The 23,812-nt window shown below is 37.3% G+C and overlaps 2 protein-coding genes across 2 annotated transcripts; one reads left to right on the top strand and one right to left on the bottom strand.

Annotated features, from left to right (window-relative positions):
* Nucleotides 1–2,099: 2,099 nt before the first annotated feature.
* LOC130084836 (uncharacterized) lies at nt 2,100–4,914 on the top strand. Its single transcript, XM_056250336.1, has 4 exons — nt 2,100–2,235; nt 2,864–3,608; nt 3,898–4,116; nt 4,701–4,914. Exons 1-4 carry the CDS (start codon nt 2,133–2,135, stop codon nt 4,912–4,914), a joined length of 1,281 nt encoding a protein of 426 aa, XP_056106311.1. The 5' UTR covers nt 2,100–2,132.
* A 387-nt stretch (nt 4,915–5,301) lies between these two features.
* On the bottom strand, nt 5,302–12,481 carry LOC130084844 (G2/M phase-specific E3 ubiquitin-protein ligase-like). Its single transcript, XM_056250348.1, has 12 exons — nt 12,187–12,481; nt 11,633–11,697; nt 11,424–11,467; nt 11,233–11,263; nt 11,069–11,139; nt 10,772–10,858; nt 9,913–10,229; nt 9,656–9,837; nt 8,745–8,917; nt 8,322–8,536; nt 6,952–7,125; nt 5,302–5,339 (listed from the first exon to the last, which is right to left on the bottom strand). Exons 1-12 carry the CDS (start codon nt 12,479–12,481, stop codon nt 5,302–5,304), a joined length of 1,692 nt encoding a protein of 563 aa, XP_056106323.1.
* Nucleotides 12,482–23,812: the final 11,331 nt, after the last annotated feature.

Genomic DNA, 23,812 nt, shown 5'->3' on the forward strand with positions numbered 1-23,812 from the left:
AGATCCTTTTCCTATTTAGCACCAAAACTTTGGAACAGTCTTCCTACCATTGTCCGGGAAGCAGACACACTCTGTCAGTTCAAAGCTAGACTAAAAACACATCTCTTTGACCTAGCATACACATAATACATTATAGACTTCGATAATTCAATGTTAGGCTGCATAGATTAGGTCAACCGGAACTGGGAACACTTCCCTTAAATCCAGATGTACTCGTTACATCATAAGAAGAATGGCATCTACGCTAACTTTAGTGTCTTTGTTTATCCCGAGGTTTTCCTGCAGCCTGCCGGATCCAGGCCGTATCCAGATCTGACGAAGGAGATTCGCCTGGACCCGATGACAATGCAGTGCTGAAGTGTCAACTATCCTCTCCATATGGAGGATCCCTTTCCCACTCTACAGATAAAGCGTTGTTGAAAATCCGGGTCGCGTACCGAAGTGATAAAACTTCTGTATCCTAACTATTCTGTATCAAATTTATAGGCAAGACAAGTAGTTTGTTTAGGCATGGTTTGTAGGGAAATTACAAACCTCCGCACACATATTCAAACGAATATAACTATAGAATCAATTTTTAATGCGCATGTGAATGCCATCAGCTCACAGGTTCGCGTTTAAAGTCTGTTTAGAGAGAACGCCGTCATCTTAGTGGCCCCTAATGTAATAACAAATGATAATTTTGCTGGAAGTGAATCAATCAAACCCAACTTTAGCCGGAAATAACATTATTCAAAATCGCTATAAAGCCAAAACAATCTCTGTTACCGTAAATTGTATGTTTATCTCTGTAAAGCTGCTTTGAAACAATCTCCATTGTTAAAAGCGCTATATAAATGAAGATGACTTGACTTGACAGTGACTAGTGATCTAAAATACGGTAAAGGTAAAGTTAGAACATCCTTATAGCTCTGAAAAACTAAAAGGAAACGGAAGCAATTAATTTAATTAAATTTTAAATTTAGTTAAGCTTTATTTAGCTGAATATAAGAATTCAGGTCGAAACAAAGGTAAATAAATTGAAATAAAATAAAAATAAAAAGGTAAACATAGAGTGTTCTCATAGCTCTGGTGACTAGCGTGGAAATTGAATAAGCAAATTGATTTAATTAAATCCCAAATTTAATTAAATTCAACTTAACCGAATAGGAATATTCAGGCTCAACAGGTGTGAAGACACAGAATACGATAGGTACGGTGGCCGAGAGAGCTCAACGCGCTGCAAATGAGAAAACACATGCAAATAGAAAAAAACACATGCAAATAGAAAAAAACACATGCAAATAGAAAAAAACACATGCAAATAGAAAAAAACACATGCGAATTAAGAAAACATCTTCATCAATTTTACAAAACACGTGTGCTCCAAAGACTCACAACACAACCAAATACGGAACGCGCTGCAATTACGGAAACGCCCTGCATATATGGAAACGCGCTGCAACTACGAAAACGCGCTGCAAAAGTTCACAACACAACGGAAATGATTCCAGGGGACCCAAACAAGTGACGAACCCGGCTGGCTGGGACATGCGTAGACCTTAATAAGACCTCGTCAGTGGTGTTGTCGTCTGTCCATGACCTGAAAAGTGAGTTTGTTTTACTTTATTTTAAAATCCTGATCGTATTCATTGGCCCTTTGGATATTATTAGCCTAAATAATCTGAAATACACAATTAACTGTGAAATGTTATGTTCATGTTACTGGATTACTCTAAATGAACAGGGAACAAGCCAGTAAAACTACCTATAGGTTTTGCTGACACTACTAATATGAAATTAAATCTTTTTATTTCTTATCAGTTAAAAATTATTAACCTTAACTTAACTAAACTCTGATCAAAGGATACTAATACCAGTTATATAACTTTATGAAGCTAACAAAGTACATTGAGCATACAATTTAGAGAAAATAGCCCATTTCTTATGAGTGTTGACAAGCTATATTTTCATTCAGTGACAATACGTATGAATACCTTTTGTGTATGTTGAGTTTCTCAAATATCTGTTTTCCATTCCAAGTCAAAATGACTGCTGTAAAAATGTCTAGGCTATATCAGTGGCTTTAATTTGCTTAGTTACATGTTAGTATTGTTTAGTACTAAGCAGTCACATTGTTTCTCTTCCAGGTTATGTATTGTCCATATTGTGGACTTGAATTGGCTGGATATATTGGATGCTTTTGTGGTTCCTGTGGTAGCAACATTAGATTTCTGGCACCTTTTCTACAGAATGGTAAGCTCTGATAATACACTCAATCAGTTGTTTATTTAATTATCAAGTTGAGCCAAGTGATTGTATGATACACAGAACTAAACACAAATTCATGGAATCAACATAGACCTCCTGATACGGCCTGTTAAAAGTGGTAAGCTTAAATGGCAGCCCAAGTTGTTCTTTTGTTCTTTGTGCCTTTTAGTACCTGGATTTGTGCAGAAATGAGCAGATTACATATGTACATTTTTCAAACTGCATCAAATAGTTTACCTGTTTATTTCTTTGTTAATGCTGAAACTATAGGGGCACAGATGTTTTTTACAAGTCTGGTTTTGACGTGTGCTTCTGCCTTGAGTAAAATAAACACATTGTCCATACCTTCTGGTTAAAGTCGGATATGCCAAACTTAACTTCTACTTTCTGCTAACAAACAAATTCAAGATAAAGTGCTACGGGCACGAGCACAGTCTTGCATGATATGCTGCACAGCATGCTCGACACGGCTTGTTTGACCTTCCATTGTGCTACCTGTAACTGTATAAAAACAAAAACTCAATATAATGTCTCTAACAGAAACATTTTTATGTTTAAGATTATATTTTTGGATTCTTGCATTCCTAATGACGCTGTTCTCTTTTCCCTTCAGGCCCAGAAACAGTGTCAGCTGAACTCACAGAGGCAGACCTTATCCATAAATATTTCTCAGAGGGCCACACATATGAAGTGATCCTTGATTTTCTTGGAACAAAGCATAATATTTTCCTGAGTCTGAGCACCTTAAAGAGAAAGCTAAGGAATGCAGGCCTAACAAGGAGGACAGAGTATACTCCCATTAACACTGTGAATGCCGCTATTACACATGAACTGACAGGCTCAGGTCAGCTTTTGGGTTACAGAGCTCTGTGGCAGACATTGCGACAGAAGTATTTCCTGACAGTTAAAAGGGATGATGTAATGCATACAATTCGCAGACTGGATCCATCTGGAGTTCAACTTCGCCATAGGCACAGATTTGTCCGAAGAGGATACATTACAGCAGGACCAAACCAAGTGTGGCATGTTGATGGGTATGATAAGCTCAAACCATTTGGTGTTGCCATCAGTGGCTGTATTGATGGGTTTTCTAGGAAAGTGATGTGGCTCAGCAGTGGCAGCTCTAATAACGACCCAGGGATAATTGCTTCCTATTACATGCAGTGTGTATCAGACTTTGGACTTCCAGCACGCCTTCGCACAGACTGTGGGACAGAAAATGGCACTATGGTAGCCATTCACTGTGCATTAAGAGCACAGCATACAGATGATTTTGCAGGAGCCCTCAGTCACATGTATGGCACCTCAACTGCAAATCAACGTATTGAAAGTTGGTGGTCCTTTTTCAGGAAGCAAAGGTACAGACCTTTTAAGATTAATCGCAAAAACAAAAATGTAATGCTACTAATTAGTCAGGTTTTTTTGTGTGTTGTCACATGATCGAGGGTTTAAGCTGTGCCACAACATATATTATAACACTAGACTAAAATTTAATGTAAATCTTTTTCCTGATGCTATAAGGTTTTATTTACGAATACAGTTTAACTAATACCATTTGTTTGAAACATTTGTTTTAGAAATAATTTCCATATAACATTTATTCAGCACTGAAGTAAAACATTGTGTATACTGTCATTTCATCATTAGGACCCAGTTCTGGATTGAGCTCTTCAGTGACCTGAGAGAGAGGCACCTTTTCAATGGCAGCCATGAGCATAAGTGCCTTCTACGGTATGTCTTCTTGAGCATCTTGCAGAAGGACTTTGATGAGTACAGAGAACTCTGGAACAACCACACCATCCGACCTGTTCGTCAGTCTCGATGTCATTCTGGTAAACCAGAAGCAATGTATCACCTGCCTCACAGGTTTGTATTTAATCCATGCAATGTGTGACCATTTTCAGTAAAAATCAGATTGCGTTTTCACATGATTAAATTTAATCATTAATTATTTAAGAAATTAAATCATTATTAAATCATACTATATGATTGCCTAAAGCTGACGCAGAAGTGTAAAGTGGAATGTCTCAGAAATTTCTACTGGGACCCTTTCCACAAGTCCCTCACTTGACGATTATCCTATTTTTTTTAAATCAGAAAACAAGATTGATATTTAAAAAATAATTCCAATACTCTTAGACAAAAAAAAAAAAAACACCATTCCACAACAAAACCGAAATGTACAATGCACAAAGCAAAAAAGGTGGATTTTTCAGATTCAGTAACGTAAAGTCCCTTTGTAGTCGAAGCAAATATAATGACCATATTTGACCTCAGTCAACCTTTTGCTGATTTGACGTCAAATTCAAAATAAAAAATTGGGTTATAATTTATTACAGCTGGGGAACTGACTTGCATGAGCATTTTTTCCCACCTCAGCCTTTGTAGTTTTTAATATTAAAATTTGTAATGAGTTGACTCGTAGTGTTTTGATTTCTGACTGGCCTTAGGTTTGATGCAAGGGATTGTGGATTCCCAGTGTCACAGGAAGTCATTCAAGATTTTGAGGACATTCTACCACCACCGCAGCCCAGTCGTTGTGGTGACGGTAATCTCCAAGTTCGCTTTGCAGACTTAGAGAGACAGAGTGGGCTGTCTCCACCAGTCAACTGGATAAATGCTGTTGAGAATTACATAACACTCAAAAATATGTCTGGACTATAAAATCATTAGTTTATGATTCTGTGATATGATTATTTGTGTTACACATGCACATGTTACTGATGCCAATACAGTTAAGTCTTCTCATAATCTACTGGGTAGCTTGATCTGCTATTTGCAAAGAACATTTATGCTTCCAGGAGGGTATTGATTCTGGAGATCCTGTGTGAACAGCCTTCACATACTTTAAAGCACAGTATTTGTTATAATCCCTATTTTACTCATGTACACAGTATAGTGTAACTTATTAACTATTGACTGGGTAGATACATGTGCAGAAGTCAGAAGATTTTCACTTTTTTTCTTCTTTTTTATAACTTTGTCATTTCTAAATGAAGTACATCCAACAGCTTTATACATTTTAAACAACTTTATTTGTTCACTGCATGTTTACACCAGTGTTTTTCTGAACATCAGTGATTTAAGCTCTGTGTATAACACAAAATCTTAAGTTTTGTGCCAAGAACATGGCATGCATTTATGTACTAAAAAAAAGTTTTGGTCCTTGATGAAAAATGTCACTTGTGAAAATATTAAAACTGTTATATTATTCCTCAAAACTCAGCAGTGCATCAATACAATCAATACAATCAAAACTGTTAACCTGAGCTTTCCTTCCTTTGAGTGGCTTGAAATGTTTAACTAGTGCAGGTTAAAATGTACAAGTTATACAAACACACCTGCATTTCAAAATAGTAAAGAAAAAGAAGATTTCAATAAAACCGTTAACTCTGACCTAAACTCTGGTCTATCAGCCAAAGATGTTTAGTTTCAAGGAAGCCCAAAACCAGGGGAGTTTTGCAAGCCATAATCCATGGCTTCTTGAAACTCTTCATAACTGGGTAATAGGGGTGTGACGAGATCTCGTGCCACGAGATCTCGCGAGACTAAATATGACGAGATTTCTCGTCGAGTGAAAAAGCTGTCTCGCGATATCCCCATTAATATTCCACCGCTACACTCACATTCGCCTAAACTATCGTTTTGTTGTTTTTATAAAAAAATAAAAACCATTATAAACTAATGCAAAAGTCTGCTCTGCTCATCCAGCGCGAGTTGCCGTTGCAATCAGTGCAGCACGAATCACAGTTCACTGATCGCGTGACGATGGCGGAGGATTCGTTGCGCAACAGACTAAACGTCTGGTAAATGTCTTATCATTTAGAATGCGCGCTCAGCACCGCTGCTCCCTATACGCGCGGTCACGAATTTGTAAGTGAAAGTAAAACACAAGCTCCCTGATGTGCATTGCGCACAAATTAGGCTGCATACATAAAATAATCCGTCTCCCAATACCCATCTCTGGACTGTTTATTTGCGGCTCTGGTCTCTGTTGGCACTGCGAATATTGAGAGAGCACTGTAACGTACAAAGGACAACAGACAAGGGAGGCTCCGTTTCTGAACTTATAATCGGAACGCAAGAACAACTGTAGAGACAAACAGCCTCGTTTCTCTCGGCCTTTTCCGAACTCACCGCATTAACCCTATAACTGCCGGTGCAAAATAAAACCGCAATTTCACAACAATTATAAAGAGTCTGTGTGCTAACTTTGATTATGGTTGCACTCGCACTTATTGTTTGCACTTAATAAGACTAAGAGAAAACAGTTATTTATTTTTGTTATTTATACGGTTTTTATTTCTCTGTTAAATGTGTGTTAAAAGGAGTTCAGTTAGGAGGTCACACACAGCCTCAATCAGAAGTTCTGAAAGCTCTTAAATGTACAGTAAGGTCTGAAGAGACTAATGTGAAATTATACAGGAGAAAAGCCAGTCAATAAAAACCTTTTACAGTGCTTGAATATTGTTTTCTTTCAATGCATTTGATAATTCATACTCATAAAGTAGACCTGAAATGACATGCATTAGAAGATTATTAGTTAAAACATTGAAAAATGCACCTGCATACTATTTTTCCAGCCATGAATTTTGTCATTGAGGATTTCTGAAAAATTGTGCAAAAATCTCGTCTCGTCTCGTTCTCGTGAACCCAATCTCGTGTCTAGTCTCGTCTCGTGAGATAAGCGTCTCGTCACACCCCTACTGGGTAAGATTGGAATTTTGATTGTATTTGAACATACATTTGCCATGGGAAAGCGTGAGATCTTCTGAAAGACTAGCAGTGGCTGTGGCTGTATTGCTGCAGGAGGAACTTCCTTCAGCCCAGTTCCAAACATGAGGACATCTTCCAAAGAAGGACTAGTCTCTTTTTCTAGGGCGAGCAAAAGAAAAATATGTTAGACATTATGTTTTTTAGTTTGTTTCCATTTATTTTTTACTTGTTGCTACTTTCAAATCAGTGTAGTTATCACCTTACAGCTGTAAAAGGGTTTAAGCACAGTGCTGATTTGTTGCATGGAGGTGGTTTGCAGAGGTGTAAAGTCCAGGGGTGTATTCCAGAAAGCAAGGTTAACTTACCGTCAGATATACCTTGAACTCTCGGTAGATTAACCCAAACCTTACTTACTCGAGGTATGTTGGTTCCAAAAACGCGTGCGGGGAGTAAGTTAATCCAACCCAGAGTATGTTCCCGGTTAACACACAAGACATTCTCAACAGAGTAACAGACGCTAAGAAAAAGCGTGCCATTCTACTTCCTCCTTTTGTTTAATGGCGATTTATATAACCTACTTAGTGCACATCGCCAACTATTTGGTGGATCTTTTCAATCTTTATTCATTGAGAATAAGGATTATATTGTTTATTTGATGCTAATTAATTGAATGTAGATCCATGTCTGAGATGACAATAAAATAAATATATTTGAATTTAATAAACATTTAAACATTACCTTGTTATAATAGTGCTTTAGAATTTATAGTGCAACTATATAACAAATTTTGTTTTATTAATTATATAACGCATCTGAATACCTCTTAAGCAAACTACTTTCCGTGGTTGCTATGGCTACTTACATACCCTGAAATGTTTTTGGAACCGAAATTTGAGATTATCCCCTTACTTACTCTTAAATATACCCAGATATGTCACATAACCTGCTTTCTGGAATACCCCCCAGGTTCAGAAAGTAAAAGTCCTCCTCAGTATTCTGTTCCAATCACCTGGATTTGCTAATTAGCACAGTTTTTCAGCCAGGAAATAGAACTAATTAGTGAAATCAGCTGGCTGAGTTCATGGGTGGAATAAACATATGGCAGGACTTTTACTCTCGTACCCCTGGACTTTACACCTCTGGTGGTTTGTCATTTCTCCTAAACCACATGTGGCATAATGGAACCCAGTTTAAATTCTAATGGACCGCATAGCAAGCAATTGTGGATTTGTCCTTTGTGTATAACACTAAGGTTCTTTGAACTGATGTAAATTTCTGACATAAATTACTTTATCTCACCGTTTGCTGTAGTGATAATTCAGCACATTTCTTATAATTTTAACCATAAATAATACCTTCCAGGTAGAGCAGATAATCTCGCCAGTAGCTCAGTACTCTGGCCTCCTCCTGACGGTTGGTGCTACCAGGTTGACTAAACTGCACTTGGAAGATGTTCTCCACAGCATCAGCTGTCAGCTTGGTCTCAGTGTAGCACATGAATGAGAAGAAGAGTGAAGGATGCTGTTCCAAGGCATTGACAAAATCAAGAGTTGCTAGTCCCTCTTTGAACCTACAAAAAGTTCCAAGTCAAAAGGTGCACTTTTGACTTTTGGTCAAAATTGAACATCTGTATATGAGGTGACTACTTCAACCACCATATTTAGCCCTTATTAGTATAAAGTGTTGAAAGTATTAAAGTAGTCATGTTATTAAAAATGTATATTTAACTTTATATTAAAGTTTTGTTACATGCCCACAGAGTAAGTAGAATATTATACCTCTGGATGGAAACATGGTTTCGGTAGATGAAATACCACTGAATGTAATCATCTACTACTTTATTCTTATCCCCCAGAGTCCTCATGAACCGATAGCAGCCTGCTGTCTGAAGCATGCTGGAGTGTTTTTCTGTGAGTCCCTGGAGTTCACTCAGTGATGTAGCATTCTTTATCTAGAGGAAAATAAAAAGGAATGAAATGTATTTATTTTTTTATGACCAAATAATATGCCACATTACATTTATACAAATTAGTAAGGCTTGGACTATTCATAATTTTTCTTTTTAAAAAGTGGTTTGCAATGACACAAATATAAAGCAAGATGGGATCATCTAAAACAGATAGCATAGATACAAACAGAGCAGCATTGAACAGTAATGTCAGATTCAAAAGAATGAAATACTGTGACTCATTTCTTTCTATACTCTACATATTTAGGCATATATTGATCATTTATGGTCTTCCTTCCAGCACCTATGCAGACTGAATAAAGGCTTTTTTGGGTGTGGCACATCAAAGATTCTGATAAGAATATCCGTTTTCAAGCACAAATGTAAACATTTCTTTGACCTTCGTAATGGCAACCAAAACATCTGATTCTGATGTTGAATAAATTGACATTTTGAGGGATTAAATTAAAAATCAAATGAACTCATATTGATAATGATATTAGGTTAAAAAATTTCCAATAATGACATTTATTTGAGACATTAAATTCTAGAGATGCTAGAGATTTAGAACTACTGCTTTGAATTTACACTGACTGCCCATATAAAAGCGTACCCTCTATTACAGTATTGTCAACCGTACTGTTTGTACAGCTATTAAGGTATCAATACTAAGGATAGTTTTGTGTCAGTTGATGAAAGTAATGTCTCAAAATTGTTTATAATCCCAGCCTAACAAATTACCTCAAGGAGGGTCTTCTTGACCTCATCATCAGGTATGTCCTCAACTGGGGCCTCAATTGTCTTTACTTTACCAATTAGGTAAAGGAAGAAATTTGGGGAAAGACAACGAGGCCCTGGACCTCCATGGACAATTGAGACAGCAATCATTTTTCCAATCTGGAAATACTCATTGTCTTCTGCAGCTAAAAATGCCAATATTGCAATGTTAGGACACATTGATTTGCAACATTGTAAAAACTTCACAAAAAAAGCATTACCTTTACAATCAAATGAGAGGTATTTGGCATTTTCTTTGCCTTCAAATACCCTCCTGGTTTTGATGGTGTCCATCAGCAGGGTCAGAAATTCACGAGAAGGGCCCCCGCTGTCCAAAGCCTCTTCAGTCAGCCCCGCATCATCTGTGAATTTCACCATCAAGCTGCAGGTGGGGTCAAATGAGGATCGCCTGAAACCTCTTAAGGCACCATCCCAGACATTTGCCCGGTTAATGTTAAATCTGCTACAGGATGATTTTTTAAGATTAAGTGACAGATTTGACACTACGTCTGCAGCTGTTAGCCCATCATGTCCATCACTGTAAAATAAAGAAAACAGTCTGTGAAAAGCAAGAAATATTAACACGACCTCTTCTTAGTTTGGTGGATTATTTAAACCAGGACTTTTTAGGTTTATAGTCTTTTATGGGCCCTTTATAATGAGTAAGCTATACAACACTGCTCAAAAATGATAAGCATAATTTGGACATCAAAACTTTAGTAATAGATTTTGAGACTCCGTCCACAAAACCACATTCTTCTGCAGAGGGATAACTGAAGAGAAACAGCCTGACAGATTTTTACTTCTAAACCTGTTGCTGAACTGGTAGAACATTGCGTTAGCAATGCAAAGGTCATGGATCCGAGTCCAACGGAATACACATACTGATAGAATATATAGCTTGAATGCACTGCAAGTCACTTTGGATGAATGCGTTTGCCAAATGCATAAATAAATTTTACACTCTATTTATGACTACTGAAGGCAATTAAAAATGTTGGTTTGTTTGAGACAATAAATATTACCAAAATAAGAAAGGCTGAAGAACAAAGTGCAGAAGTACTTCTTATGTGATAGTACCTGTCTTTCTCTGGCAGTTTCTCTACTTCCTCAAGATCTGAGGAACTGCTGTCAATGGTGATAGGTGCATATATATTGGTATATGTACTGTGGAAGAGAGGTACAAGAACAACAATAACAGAGAGTTAATACAGAAAGTATTCTGACACAGACATGTTTTGTTGTTTTGGCTGTAGTCCAGTACTTTAGTCTAATAGTTTTATTTCAAATCTAGTGTTCTGAAGTACAGAGCCAAAACAATAAAAAACTATGTCCTAATACTAAAGATGTGATATAAAGTTATGTCTTATAACCGACCTGTAGAAGTCACTTGACTTAAGTTCACCCACTGAGGAGGTTGTCTGTTTGGGTCTTGTTGCACTGTTGGCCTGCAGCACCAACATCACAGCACAATTAGAACTTACAGAAATACCTTGATTATTAACAAATTCCAGTGTATTATATTGCGGAATATGACATACTTGCTGGGATCTCTCAGATGTTGTGGCTGACCTAAAACATACAAACAATTTAGTAGAAATTTTCACTGTGTTATAGAGAACATAGAATGCTTTCTTTATAGCAATTTTTTTAATGAATGAACTAAAACATACTGACATTCATATAGGTGGCACAGGGACCAAAAAAATGTGTCAGCAGAAATTTCACTTACCAAGGTCTATGCTCTGGTGTACTGCTTTCGGGACCAGACCAAAGCTGAGAGGTGTAAACATAAAACCCTAAAGTTATCCATAGCCTTAACACTGTCTGTATATGCTTTTCTATTTCTAATGGTTGACCATTCCAGGAGATTTCATTACATTATACTGTAGCTGCACTGCAAAGACATCTTGAACACCTAAATCCCTGTGATGTACCTACCACTGTGTCAGAAAGAGGTGACATATTGGGTTGCACCCTAACAACTTCATCCTCATCCTCATCTTCTGAAACGGAGTCATCTTCATGACCTCACAAAAGATTTTGTGATCAATCTTTATTTCATATTACATGTGCAGTATTGTTAAATGTGTAGGCTGTAACTGTAGTTGGAATCCCACTGTCATCATTTACTCAGCCTCAAGATGTTCCAAACCTGTATACATTTCTTTGTTCTGCTGTACACAAAGGAAGATATTTGGAATAATGTTTGTAACCAAGAAGCTCTCACCCCCCATTGACTACCATGGTAGGACAAAAAATACTATGGTAGTCAATGGGGGGTGAGAGCTTCTTGGTTACAAACATTCCAAATATCTTCCTTTGTGTACAGCAGAACAAAGAAATGTATACAGGTTTGGAACATCTTGAGGCTGAGTAAATGATGACAGAATTTTGGCTGAACTATCCCTTTAAAGCACTTATCACATAAAGTATTTTGTTTGTAGTTTAAATGTGCATAAAACATATATAAAACATACTACTTCAATACTTACTCTTTGACAACAAATCCTCAAGGGTACAGATGTACAATGTGATCCTTTGAAACGCCTTTCCAATGGCCTCTTTGTATTGTCCAATGGTAAAAGGTGTGTCAGTCCCAGGGATATTTTTTATCTGAGAGCCATCTGGATAAAGCAAGACATATTCTCCATCTTCCATGTCTTGATTGAAATCTTTTTGTTTTTTCACTGCAGCTGCCAAGAGTTGCTCAGATGCCCACTGGGGGTCAACATGTAGAGGTAGGTTTTTCCCTCTCATGGGCTTAAAGCCATTCCTGGTCTTGCTCATGATCCCAACAGAAATCTAGATGATCAGTGAGAAAAGATGGAATAATGATAATTATCAACGTCAACAACATCATTAACTTAAAAATAAAAATTTGCTTACCTTTACTGTTTTATTTGATTTCTTTTTACTTTTAGAAAATGTCTTCCTTTCAGTTTCTTTTACTTCTCTGTATTTCATAAACTGGAGAACAGTTGGCTTTGATGGAATGGCACATGCATCAGTCACTGAAACACAATCAGAAAGAGAGAGAGAGAAAAAGATTGACTCAATGTAGTTGCTATAATTTGATGGATGGAACAATAGAAATTGAAATTGATATCTCTGTAAGAGAACATTACCTGCTCTGGGCACAGTCATACGTGACACATGGTCATCACCTGCAGTTCTAGAGGCGTTCTCTACAAAGCTTACATCTCGCCCACAGGTGCTACAAAATCTGGGCAAAGTCGGCCATTGAATGCCACAGAAAGGACAAAACATTTTTATCTGAAAAAGATGAGTAGACTGAAGTTAGCACAATGTACTCTTTTGTCCATTCTTTCAATAGTAAAAGGGTCTGAATACATTTTTAAATATTATTATTACCATCAATCTGCAATTTTCTTTGACCTGGTTTTAACCATTACAGTAAGTTTTTCAATTGCTAACAAGCATTGGTCAGTACTAAAGCCACATTTTCAAAACTCTTCATATAGTCTGCATTACCAAGATCAATCTTGGCCCAAAACTCACTCAGACCAACAAAACACTTCATATTTGTTTCAAAATTAGCTCATTCCACCAATCACTGGCAACAATTCTCATTCAGAAAACATACATGGCATTCATAACACAGTGACCTAAAAAAGACTAACAACAGGGAGCATTACATACATTTAATTACCATTTTTTTTATGTTTGAATGATTTTTTCACATAAATATTCATTATATGATAAGAATAAGATCGTTTCTTTTTACTGACTGTATTACAGCATAAAGAATAAATGAGAAATGCAGAAATATGTTAAAAACATAACATTTTCAATAAAAAAAACTGTATTTTGCATTGCGGAATTTATTTTCCTGAACCTTGATGTTATTTAGTTGTGAAAGTAATTAGCCTGCTTACATACTAACGTTTCAGTTAATTGTGTATTTCATATTATTTAGGCTAATAATATCCAAAGGGCCAATGAATACGATCAGGATTTTAAAATAAAGTAAAACAAACTCACTTTTCAGGTCATGGACAGACGACAACACCACTGACGAGGTCTTATTAAGGTCTACGCATGTCCCAGCCAGCCGGGTTCGTCACTTGTTTGGGTCCCCTGGAATCATTTCCGTTGTGTTGTGAACTTTTGCAGCGCGTTTTCGTAGTTGCAGCGCGTTTCCATATATGCAGGGCGTTTCCGTAATTGCAGCGCGTTCCGTATTTGGTTGTGTTGTGAGTCTTTGGAGCACACGTGTTTTGTAAAATTGATGAAGATGTTTTCTTAATTCGCATGTGTTTTTTTTTTATTTGCATGTGTTTTTTTCTATTTGCATGTGTTTTTTTCTATTTGCATGTGTTTTCTCATTTGCAGCGCGTTGAGCTCTCTCGGCCACCGTAGATAGGGGTAGGTTTAGGTCGAAATAAAAGAAACACAAATGAAAACCAAAGTATCTGGGTTTTAATCTGAAAGTGAAACCAAGAGGAAGGGGTCGAGAGAGAGAAGAGAGTGGTTTAACCCTCTTATGAGACGTGCTTCGTGAAGCTCTGACACCAGGGTGAATCATTCGTCTCAAATCATTCGGAGTGTGTATCACTGCTAAGGTCACGTGAATTTATTAAACTGGGCTTCGTTACGCGTCATAGCTGTTTCGAAATTGTTTTAAATTTCAACGGTTCGTGAACCAGTGTGTATCTGGTCTCTATGTGAACTCGTATCACTTTATAGATTCGTACACATTTAATGACGCATTTGATAAAGGGTCTGATTGACTTTCAAGTCAAGCTTTCATAAAACGAGCCCTACAGTTTACTAAGATATTGTGCCTTGAAAGACACCTCATATTAAACGATATTGGGTAGCTCGCGGATTGCCATTACCTGATTACACCTTTTGATAAAACTTTTGCGATTGGTTTGTAAAAGGTGTTCCGTTGATTTGAGTTTCCGCTACACTTACACTGTTTTGACCAGCAGGGGTCGCCAGCGAGGGCGCTTCAAACAAAGAATCATTTGTGACGCAGTTGACTCCTTTGATTCAAAGCCTCGAAGAGCTTTGACTCATTACTCGTGTTCAATTCACTCAGTTCAAATCACACAAAATCTATAGTCTTTGGTTTAAGGTTACACTTTACGCTCTAACGTGTCTACGTTTTTAGGCGGTGCTAAAACTATCACTCGAGGTAGAGGGTTTTACTTGTAAGTTATGCGTGTAAATTAGGATTGAGGGAGCTATTGGCTACAACCGTCGCTTGTTTACACGAGGGTCTGTGAGATTGGTGCTGTTGTCAGAAAAACTAGATAGGAACGCCTGCTCGCGTTCCAGACACAATGCCAACCAACAACACAGATCGGCCGGAGCAGCGGACGAGCTGTGCTGAAAGTTTTCACTGAGTCTCTCGCTTAGGCACATGACGTTGCATGTGAGTGACTCTTTCACAAATCAAACAGCACCGTTCTTTCCCAGACAATGGCACGTTACTAGTTAGCTAGGCTAGAATTTATACCACTAATTTGACGCGATTGTTTCATATGAGCGCTTCGGCGGTTTAATATGAATACAATGACGTACAAACAACAAGGCCTTGATTGGTGACTGAGGACGAGGAGCATCGCTCAGATCACCTTCAAAATGCTGAGAATGGAGTTTTCTTCGTCCATAATCAGATTAATTTGTTCTGGTACCATTTACTGCGGCTAATCTGAGATTTCTTCGTCAGAGAAGGCTTAACGTACGCTCGACTTCTATCTGAAATTAGGATTTCTTCGCTAATATCAGGAGTTTCTTATCGTACGATTTAAATATGCATTATAGCATTTGAGATACTTTCTGCCATTCGTAGGAAGGCATATTCAGGCTATAGTTTTGCTGATTTCAGATACTTGTGCGTGTGTATGAGATGTGTGAGATGTTAATAACAACTTATGGGACAACATATGATTGATTACTGTCTGCTTGCATACAATGTTTTATACGATGCCCTAAAATTCTCCACAATTATGTAAGGAACTCAGCTTTATGAAATATTAATAATCAATAATAACTTGTTATTATTAATTATAAATATTTGGGTCAGTTAATTGGATTAACTTGACATGGCTAAATTAATCTTACAATCAATTAATCAGTTCGTCCAACGAACTCTTTTGATTATTAATTTATTCTAAGAAAAGGGTATCTTCCATGGCCACAGAAGAATAATTATTTCTTAGCATGTACAGCAAGTAGCAAAACCAAAATCGTAAAAGTGACTTGTATTGCAAACAAGACAGAACCAAATACATATTATGTACAAGTTTTATTAACTAAAAATAGATATTTATATGAATATAAATAAACTAAACAACATACACACATGAATACATAAATAGGTGAGTGATAGAACGAAACCGAAAACGGAACTATTGAGAAGTTCCATGTAACTATATGAGAAGAACATCAGCATTTCATTTTCAAAGCATCAAATCAAAAGTATACTTGCATGCCTGGGTAGTGTACACTATTATCAAAGTTGTTGAAAACTGAAGTTGTTGATGATTCTGCGAGTGTCATATGTTGAAGTCTCAATCATTTCCTTCTTTGTTGGATGAAGAAGATATGATGAACTTGCATGGTGGGTTAGAATCCTTGTTACAAACTCCTGAGATTGTCCTTGGTTCTTTGTGAGAGAGTGTCCTCTCTCTTCCATGAGGCCGGATCTGGTTGGGATCCAGGCCTGCTGGGGGGGGGGGCGGGGGGGTGCTCGGGTGTGTGTGTGTGTGTGTGTGTGTGTGTGTGTGTGTGTGTGGGGGGGGGGGGACTTTTCAACTGTAAGGTTGAAGATGCCCACCTGGGAGACTCCAGAATCTCTACAAAAGATCAAAAGGATAAACGATGCAGATTTATCTTTTACAGCCAGTTTTGATCATATTTACCAGGGGTAGCATTAATTCTGAGCACGACTGTATGATTTAAACCATGCTAATGGATTTCCACTAATGCCAACATAATTTTTGAGTCTATTTAAAAGAATGTTATGGTCGATGGTATCAAATGCAGCACTAAGATCGAGTAACACTAATAGAGATACAACCACAATCGGATGATAAGAGCAAATCATTTGTGACTCTAATGAGAGCTATCTCAGTACTATGGTACGGTCTAAATCCTGACTGGAAATCCTCGCAGATACCATTTCTTTCTAAAAAAGAACATAGTTGTGAGGACACTGCCTTTTCTAGTATCTTTGACAGAAAAGGTAGATTCGAGATCGGCTTGTAATTGACTAATTCTGTAGGATCAAGTTGTGTTTTTTTAACAAGCGGTTTAATCATAGCCAACTTAAAACTTTTTGGTACGTATCCTAATGACAAAGATGAATTAATAATTAAAGAAGAGGATCTTTGACCTCTGGAAGCATCTCTTTCATTAGCTTAGTTGGTACAGGGTACATTCATGTTGTCGATTTAGATGATTTAACGAGTTAAAAAAATTCTTCCTCTCCTATAGTAATGAATGAATCGAATTTTTCCTTAGGGAGACTACAATGCACTCCCTGATGCGATACTGTAGTAGACGGTTGCATAGTTATTATTTTCTCCCTGATATTATCGATCTTATAAGTGAAGAAGTTCATAAAGTCATTACTGCTGTGCTGCTTGGAAACTTCTGGGCTTGAAGCTTTATTTTTCGTTAGTTTAGCCACTGTTTCAAATAAATACCTAGGGTTTTGTTTATTTTCTTCTAATAGGGCTGACAAATAAGCAGATCTAGCAGCTAGCAGCGATTTACCATAGTTTACTTTGATTTACCATGTTTTAGCATGATTTACCATGATATACCACATTCTAGTATGATTTTCCATTGTTTACTGTGATTCTAGCATGATTTACCATAGTTTATCATGATTCATCATACACTGAACAAAATTATAAATGCAACACTTTTGTTTTCATAACTTTCATAACTTTCCCGCAAGCGGTTCGATGGGCTGCCATAGACCATCGAACCGCTTGCGGGAAAGTTATGAAATTTGGCACACTGACTGAACAGTCAGCATAGCAAATTTGGAGTCTCTAACTCAATCCCTTTAGCGCCACCAACTGCCCAAAGTTTCACTCATGTTTAAGCTAATAACTTTTGAACCGTAAGGCTAGAAACAAAAATCTTGTTTCCTCTGATTCCTTGGCTCAAGCCGATTCGATTGCAACATTTGACGTCATTTTCCGTCATGAAAAAATTTCCACAAATTTGAATTTTTTTATAAACCTACTTTTTTTAACTCGTCCTAGATGGTTGCTCCGATTTCCATGAAAATTGAACCAGATCATATTCAGACAATGCCGACAAAAAGTCAATCCGTTCTCGATTAGGGCGCAAACTAATTTTACGTAGCGTTGTGATGTAAGGGAGATGTAAGGCTGTATCTCTGCAATGCTTTATCGTATTTAGACCAAACTTGTACATGTCATCACATCACATTTTTGCTTTTAACTTCTGAACGGTTTGTCCAAAAATCATAAAAGTGGTCTCGTTAGATTCAGGGCGTCATGATGTGTCGACTGATATCCAATTTTTCCATATTGACCATTTTAGGCGTCGGTCATTTAGAATTTTGTACCAAAATAGTGTATTTTATGAACGCATGAACGCATCGTTACGAAACTCGGTATGGGTCATCAGTACGACGCCCTGAAGAAACCTGAGAAGTTTTGAACCAGCGCCACTTAGTGATAACACAACAAAATTATAAATGCAACACTTTTGTTTTCATAACTTTCATAACTTTCCCGCAAGCGGTTCGATGGGCTGCCATAGACCATCGAACCGCTTGCGGGAAAGTTATGAAATTTGGCACACTGACTGAACAGTCACCATAGCAAATTTGGAGTCTCTAACTCAATCCCTTTAGCGCCACCAACTGCCCAAAGTTTCACTCATGTTTAAGCTAATAACTTTTGAACCGTAAGGCTAGAAACAAAAATCTTGTTTCCTCTGATTCCTTGGCTCAAGCCGATTCGATTGCAACATTTGACGTCATTTTCCGTCATGAAAAAATTTCCACAAATTTGAATTTTTTTATAAACCTACTTTTTTGAACTCGTCCTAGATGGTTGCTCCGATTTCCATGAAAATTGAACCAGATCATATTCAGACAATGCCGACAAAAAGTCAATCCGTTCTCGATTAGGGCGCAAACTAATTTTACGTAGCGTTGTGATGTAAGGGAGATGTAAGGCTGTATCTCTGCAATGCTTTATCGTATTTAGACCAAACTTGTACATGTCATCACATCACATTTTTGCTTTTAACTTCTGAACGGTTTGTCCAAAAATCATAAAAGTGGTCTCGTTAGATTCAGGGCGTCATGATGTGTCGACTGATATCCAATTTTTCCATATTGACCATTTTAGGCGTCGGTCATTTAGAATTTTGTACCAAAATAGTGTATTTTATGAACGCATGAACGCATCGTTACGAAACTCGGTATGGGTCATCAGTACGACGCCCTGAAGAAACCTGAGAAGTTTTGAACCAGCGCCACTTAGTGATAAAATTAAATTTTCACATGCTTATAACTCTGGGTTTCGTTGACTTATTTTCACGGGAGTAATCTCCTTAGATTCCTGAATCCTTGCCGAGTCCAACGATACCAAACATGCTAGATTTCGCCTTATGGTTTGTGTAGCGTTGTGATTTAGCGCTTAAAAAATATTTGCCAATATCTTCGAAACCGTTAGATTGATTGTGACGAAACCACCGTAGGAAGTTTGGAAACATAGGTCGTTAACAAAGTCAGGTGTGGGTCATTTTTTATGTGTTTATACATATAAATGTCTATAACTCCAAAACGAAATGAAATATTTTCACCAAATTTGACACACACACACACACACACACACACACACACACACACACACACACACACACACACACACACACACACACACACACACACACACACACACACACACACACGTATGGGCTCACTCTGAGGACACATAAAAAAAATGGTGGGATTGTGCCTCTTGTTGGCGCTATAATAGAACAAAACATGAAATTGCCATTGACTTCAATACAGTATTGTGATATAAAATGCTATACTTTATGAACGAATTAGCGTATTGTTACGAAACTCGGTATGAGTCATCGGCACCATGCCTTGAAGGTACTCAAAAAGTTGGGGGCACCTTGTGGTACAACATTTCCAAAAATAAGAATAACTTTTGAACAAATTTGCCTATTGTAATGACAATGGTCTGAATAGATTCCCTGGATTATGCCGAAAACATAGATACCAATTTTGCCATATTCAGCCAAATTTCCTGTCCGCCATCTTTATTTTCTTTTAAAACTCACTTTTTTTTTTAAACTCCTTCCTAGACCATTTGTCCAATTTTCCCCAAAATCGAATCCTATCATCTCTGGACCGTGCCAACAAAAATTTATGGATTTTGTGTCAATAGACTAAACCGTTTTCGTATACTGCAGTTGCAAAGTTGAGGCATGATGCCAAAATGACTATACAGGCTTTAATCTCTGCAATGCCTTGACATATTGACACCAAACTTTGGGTATGTCATTGTCACCTCACCCTGACCACATCACATCAATTTCGTAACTGCGCCACCTATTGGTCAAAAGTGATAATTCATTAAATCATATTTTTAGTTACTGTATATGAATATTCAGCTACTGTATATATGAATATTTTGCCTTAATCATCTTAAAACGTCTTTAATTAATAAATAAGCTCCTTGCTGCAGTTGGTCTGACACTACCAGCCATGTTGGCATGTCTTATTGTCTTTGCGCTTGGCCCCGATAATTGCTGCTTGCAGCTATATTTTTTCTTTTGTAGCTCTGTTTGCTGTAAAATTTTAAAAATGTGGACTGTCTTCTTCACTATGCCTGATGTTTCAAATATTATGTCTTTAACTTTCCACTCAAAAAAAAAACAACCTCTTGGCATAAATCCCTTACCCTATACATAAGATAATGCAGCAATCTTGCATGTTGGCTATGCTATTAAATTTTTGTACCAAAATGCTATATTTCATGAACGCATGAACTTATCGTTACAAAACTTGGTATGGGTCATACCCTCTGGCACGATGCTCTGAAAGAGTCTGAGAAGTTCCAGACCAAAAAATTATTTACATGCTTATAACTTTGGATTTGGTTGACTTATTTTTACGGGAGTCCTTACATTCCTGAATCCTTGCAGAGTCTAACGATATCAAACATTCTAGGTTTTGCCTTATGATTGGCAAAATGTTGTAAATTAGCGCTTAAAAAACATTTGCCAATATCTTCTAAACCATTAGACCGATCGAGACGAAACCACCGTAGGAAGTTTGGAAACATAGGTCGTTGGCTATACACTAATGCTCAAATGTCAAAATGTTGATAGTAAGTGGCGAAAACAAAAACAAAATGAGATATTTTCACCAAATTCAACATGTATGAGAACACAAAAAAAGCGGTTGAACTTGGTGGTGTTATAATAGAACAAAACAAGGACATAGCCATTAATTACAATATAATATCATGATATTAAATGCAACACTTTACGAATGCATTGGTGTAACATTACAAAACTCGGTATGTCTCTTCATAATCCATTAAATCATACTTTTAGTTACTGTAAATATGATTTTTCAGCCATTTTGCCTAAAATCCTCTTTAAATGTCTTTAATTTCTCATTGTTTGCAGTTGGTCTGACATGTCTTATTTGGCTTGGCCCTGATAATTGCTGCTTGCAGCTATATTTTTTGCTGTTGTAACTTTTTGCTGTCAAATTTAAAAAATGTGGACTGTCTTCACTATGCCTGATGTTTCAAATATTATGTCTTTAACTTTCCACTAAAAAAAACCCCACTTGGCATAAATCCCTTACCCTATACATAAGATAATGCTGCAATCTTGCAGGTTGTCTATGCTTCTGTTCTACAAAAGAAAAACTTCAAATGTCAAATATTTGACATATCAGATCCCCCACCCAAAAAAAAAAAAAAAAAAAAAAAAAAAAAAATCAAACAATAGACAATGCATTTGTTAAAAAAAAGCAACAAAAAAAAGCAACTTTATTGTGATTGAGTAGTACAGACAATGAATGAGCATGAGTGTCTATAGACAGTGAATTATGTGATGGGCTTGCATTAATATTGCTATATAAACAATACTGCATGAACAAATATTTAAAAGACAGGGATCAATGCAGCACCAGTTTAAGAAAGTTGGTTGCATTTGAAATACTTTGTATAGTATCACAAGGTTTGTTGACTTAAACACAATCCATAGTACACAATACAGTTGAGGTTGTAGTAAATACCTTGTCTCAAATCATTTTGCCAAAATAGTTCTGACATGTTATACAGCATACAGCAATTGTCAAGCCTCGTTTTTCTTCCCAAGGCAGTTAAGTGCAAACTCCACCGCTCAGCCAATATTACAGCACAATCATGAAGTCCAGAAAAGTTCAACTTCTGACATCAGAAAAATCATGGATGGATTACTGCAATAAACTGTAATGCTATCTATGAGGATCCACTAACAACACTACATTAAGGTTAAGTTTAGGTTTAGGGTAGGGCTGCATGATTAATCGAAATTAAACTGCACGCGATTAAAGGCTGTTAGGCAAATTTTGTGCAGCTTGTCAGTGAAGCACGGCTCTGTGATCAGTAGTAAATGCTGCTCCATCTGAAAGTCAGAGGGCACTCTCAAGCAGAATCTCCAAATATACCCTGCAGAAGTACGATAATGCACGTCATTCCAGGAAATCCCTATGGGCATCGTACTATCGCTGTAGCTTAAAGGACGAGTTCGGTATTTTACACTTAAAGCCTTGTTTTAAGATCGTTTCTGATGAAATAGAACGGTTAAAGGAACACTCCGACTTTTTGGGAATTTAGCCTATTCACCTTATCCCCCAGAGTTAGATAAGTCCATACATACCTTTTTCATCTCCGTGCGTGCTATAAGTCTGTTTGACGCACCCACCGCTAGCCTAGCTTAGCACAAAGACTGGATGTAAATGGTTGCAGCTAGCATACTAATCCAAATAAGTGACAAAATAACGCAAACATTTTCCTATTTACATGTTGTGATTTGTATAGTCACAGAGTGTACAAAAAACTAAGTCACATGAGACACAGACATATTTTAACCGTATAAATACTGGGAACTATATTCTCTGAAGGCGAAGCACTGCTACTTGGGCGGAGTGATAACCGCAGCACCTGAGACGTGCTCTCTGCTCCTCACCACGGCGCGTCTCAGGTGCTGCGGTTATCACTCCGCCCAAGTAGCAGTGCTTCGCCTTCAGAGAATATAGTTCCCAGTATTTATACGGTTAAAATATGTCTGTCTCATATGACCTTGTTATTTTTACACTCCGTGACTATACAAATCACAACATGTAAATAGGAAAATGTTTGCGTTATTTTGTCACTTATTTGGATTAGTATGCTAGCTGCAACCATTTACATCCAGTCTTTGTGCTAAGCTAGGCTAGCGGTGGGTGCGTCAAACAGACTTATAGCACGCACGGAGATGAAAAAGGTATGTATGGACTTATCTAACTCTGGGGGATAGGGTGAATAGGCTAAAGTCCCAAAAAGTCGGAGTGTTCCTTTAAGATTGAAATTTGGACACATGCTGCTGGCCCGAGAATTTTCGGTTTCTGTGGTAGCACCCCCCCACCTCCACAATGGTTGCATAGGTGCACTGGAACAATCCTTCATAAAACGCATTAAACTTTAGTTTACAAAGACGTGAAACTCACCGAGTGGTCAGGTGAGTGTGTTCACTGATATGCTCACACAAAAATCACTGCAAAAGATGCTTTCCAACAGGTTTTATCGTAGTTTTTGTCCAAGTCAAGTAGATGGAGTTGGACAAAAACTACGATAAACATGACTAATAGACACACGACTACAAAAAATATATGGTTTATCTAGGTTCTTTAGCATTTTCGGGTATTTTCATGATAATAAAGTTATATTTCAATACTAAACGACATATCCGCTTTTAAAAGACTTATCTCACAGAAGGATGTTTTCAAACACTCAACTGACATTATGAAGTGAGTTTGGAGTAAAAACATGTTATTAAATGTTGTCTTTTGTTGGACAAGAGGTTCATAAATGCTTCTCA

Source organism: Rhinichthys klamathensis, unplaced genomic scaffold (genome assembly GCF_029890125.1).
Source record: "Rhinichthys klamathensis goyatoka isolate OS25496 unplaced genomic scaffold, OSU_Roscu_1.1 h1tg000003l_1, whole genome shotgun sequence".
Taxonomy (NCBI): Eukaryota; Metazoa; Chordata; class Actinopteri; order Cypriniformes; family Leuciscidae; genus Rhinichthys; species Rhinichthys klamathensis.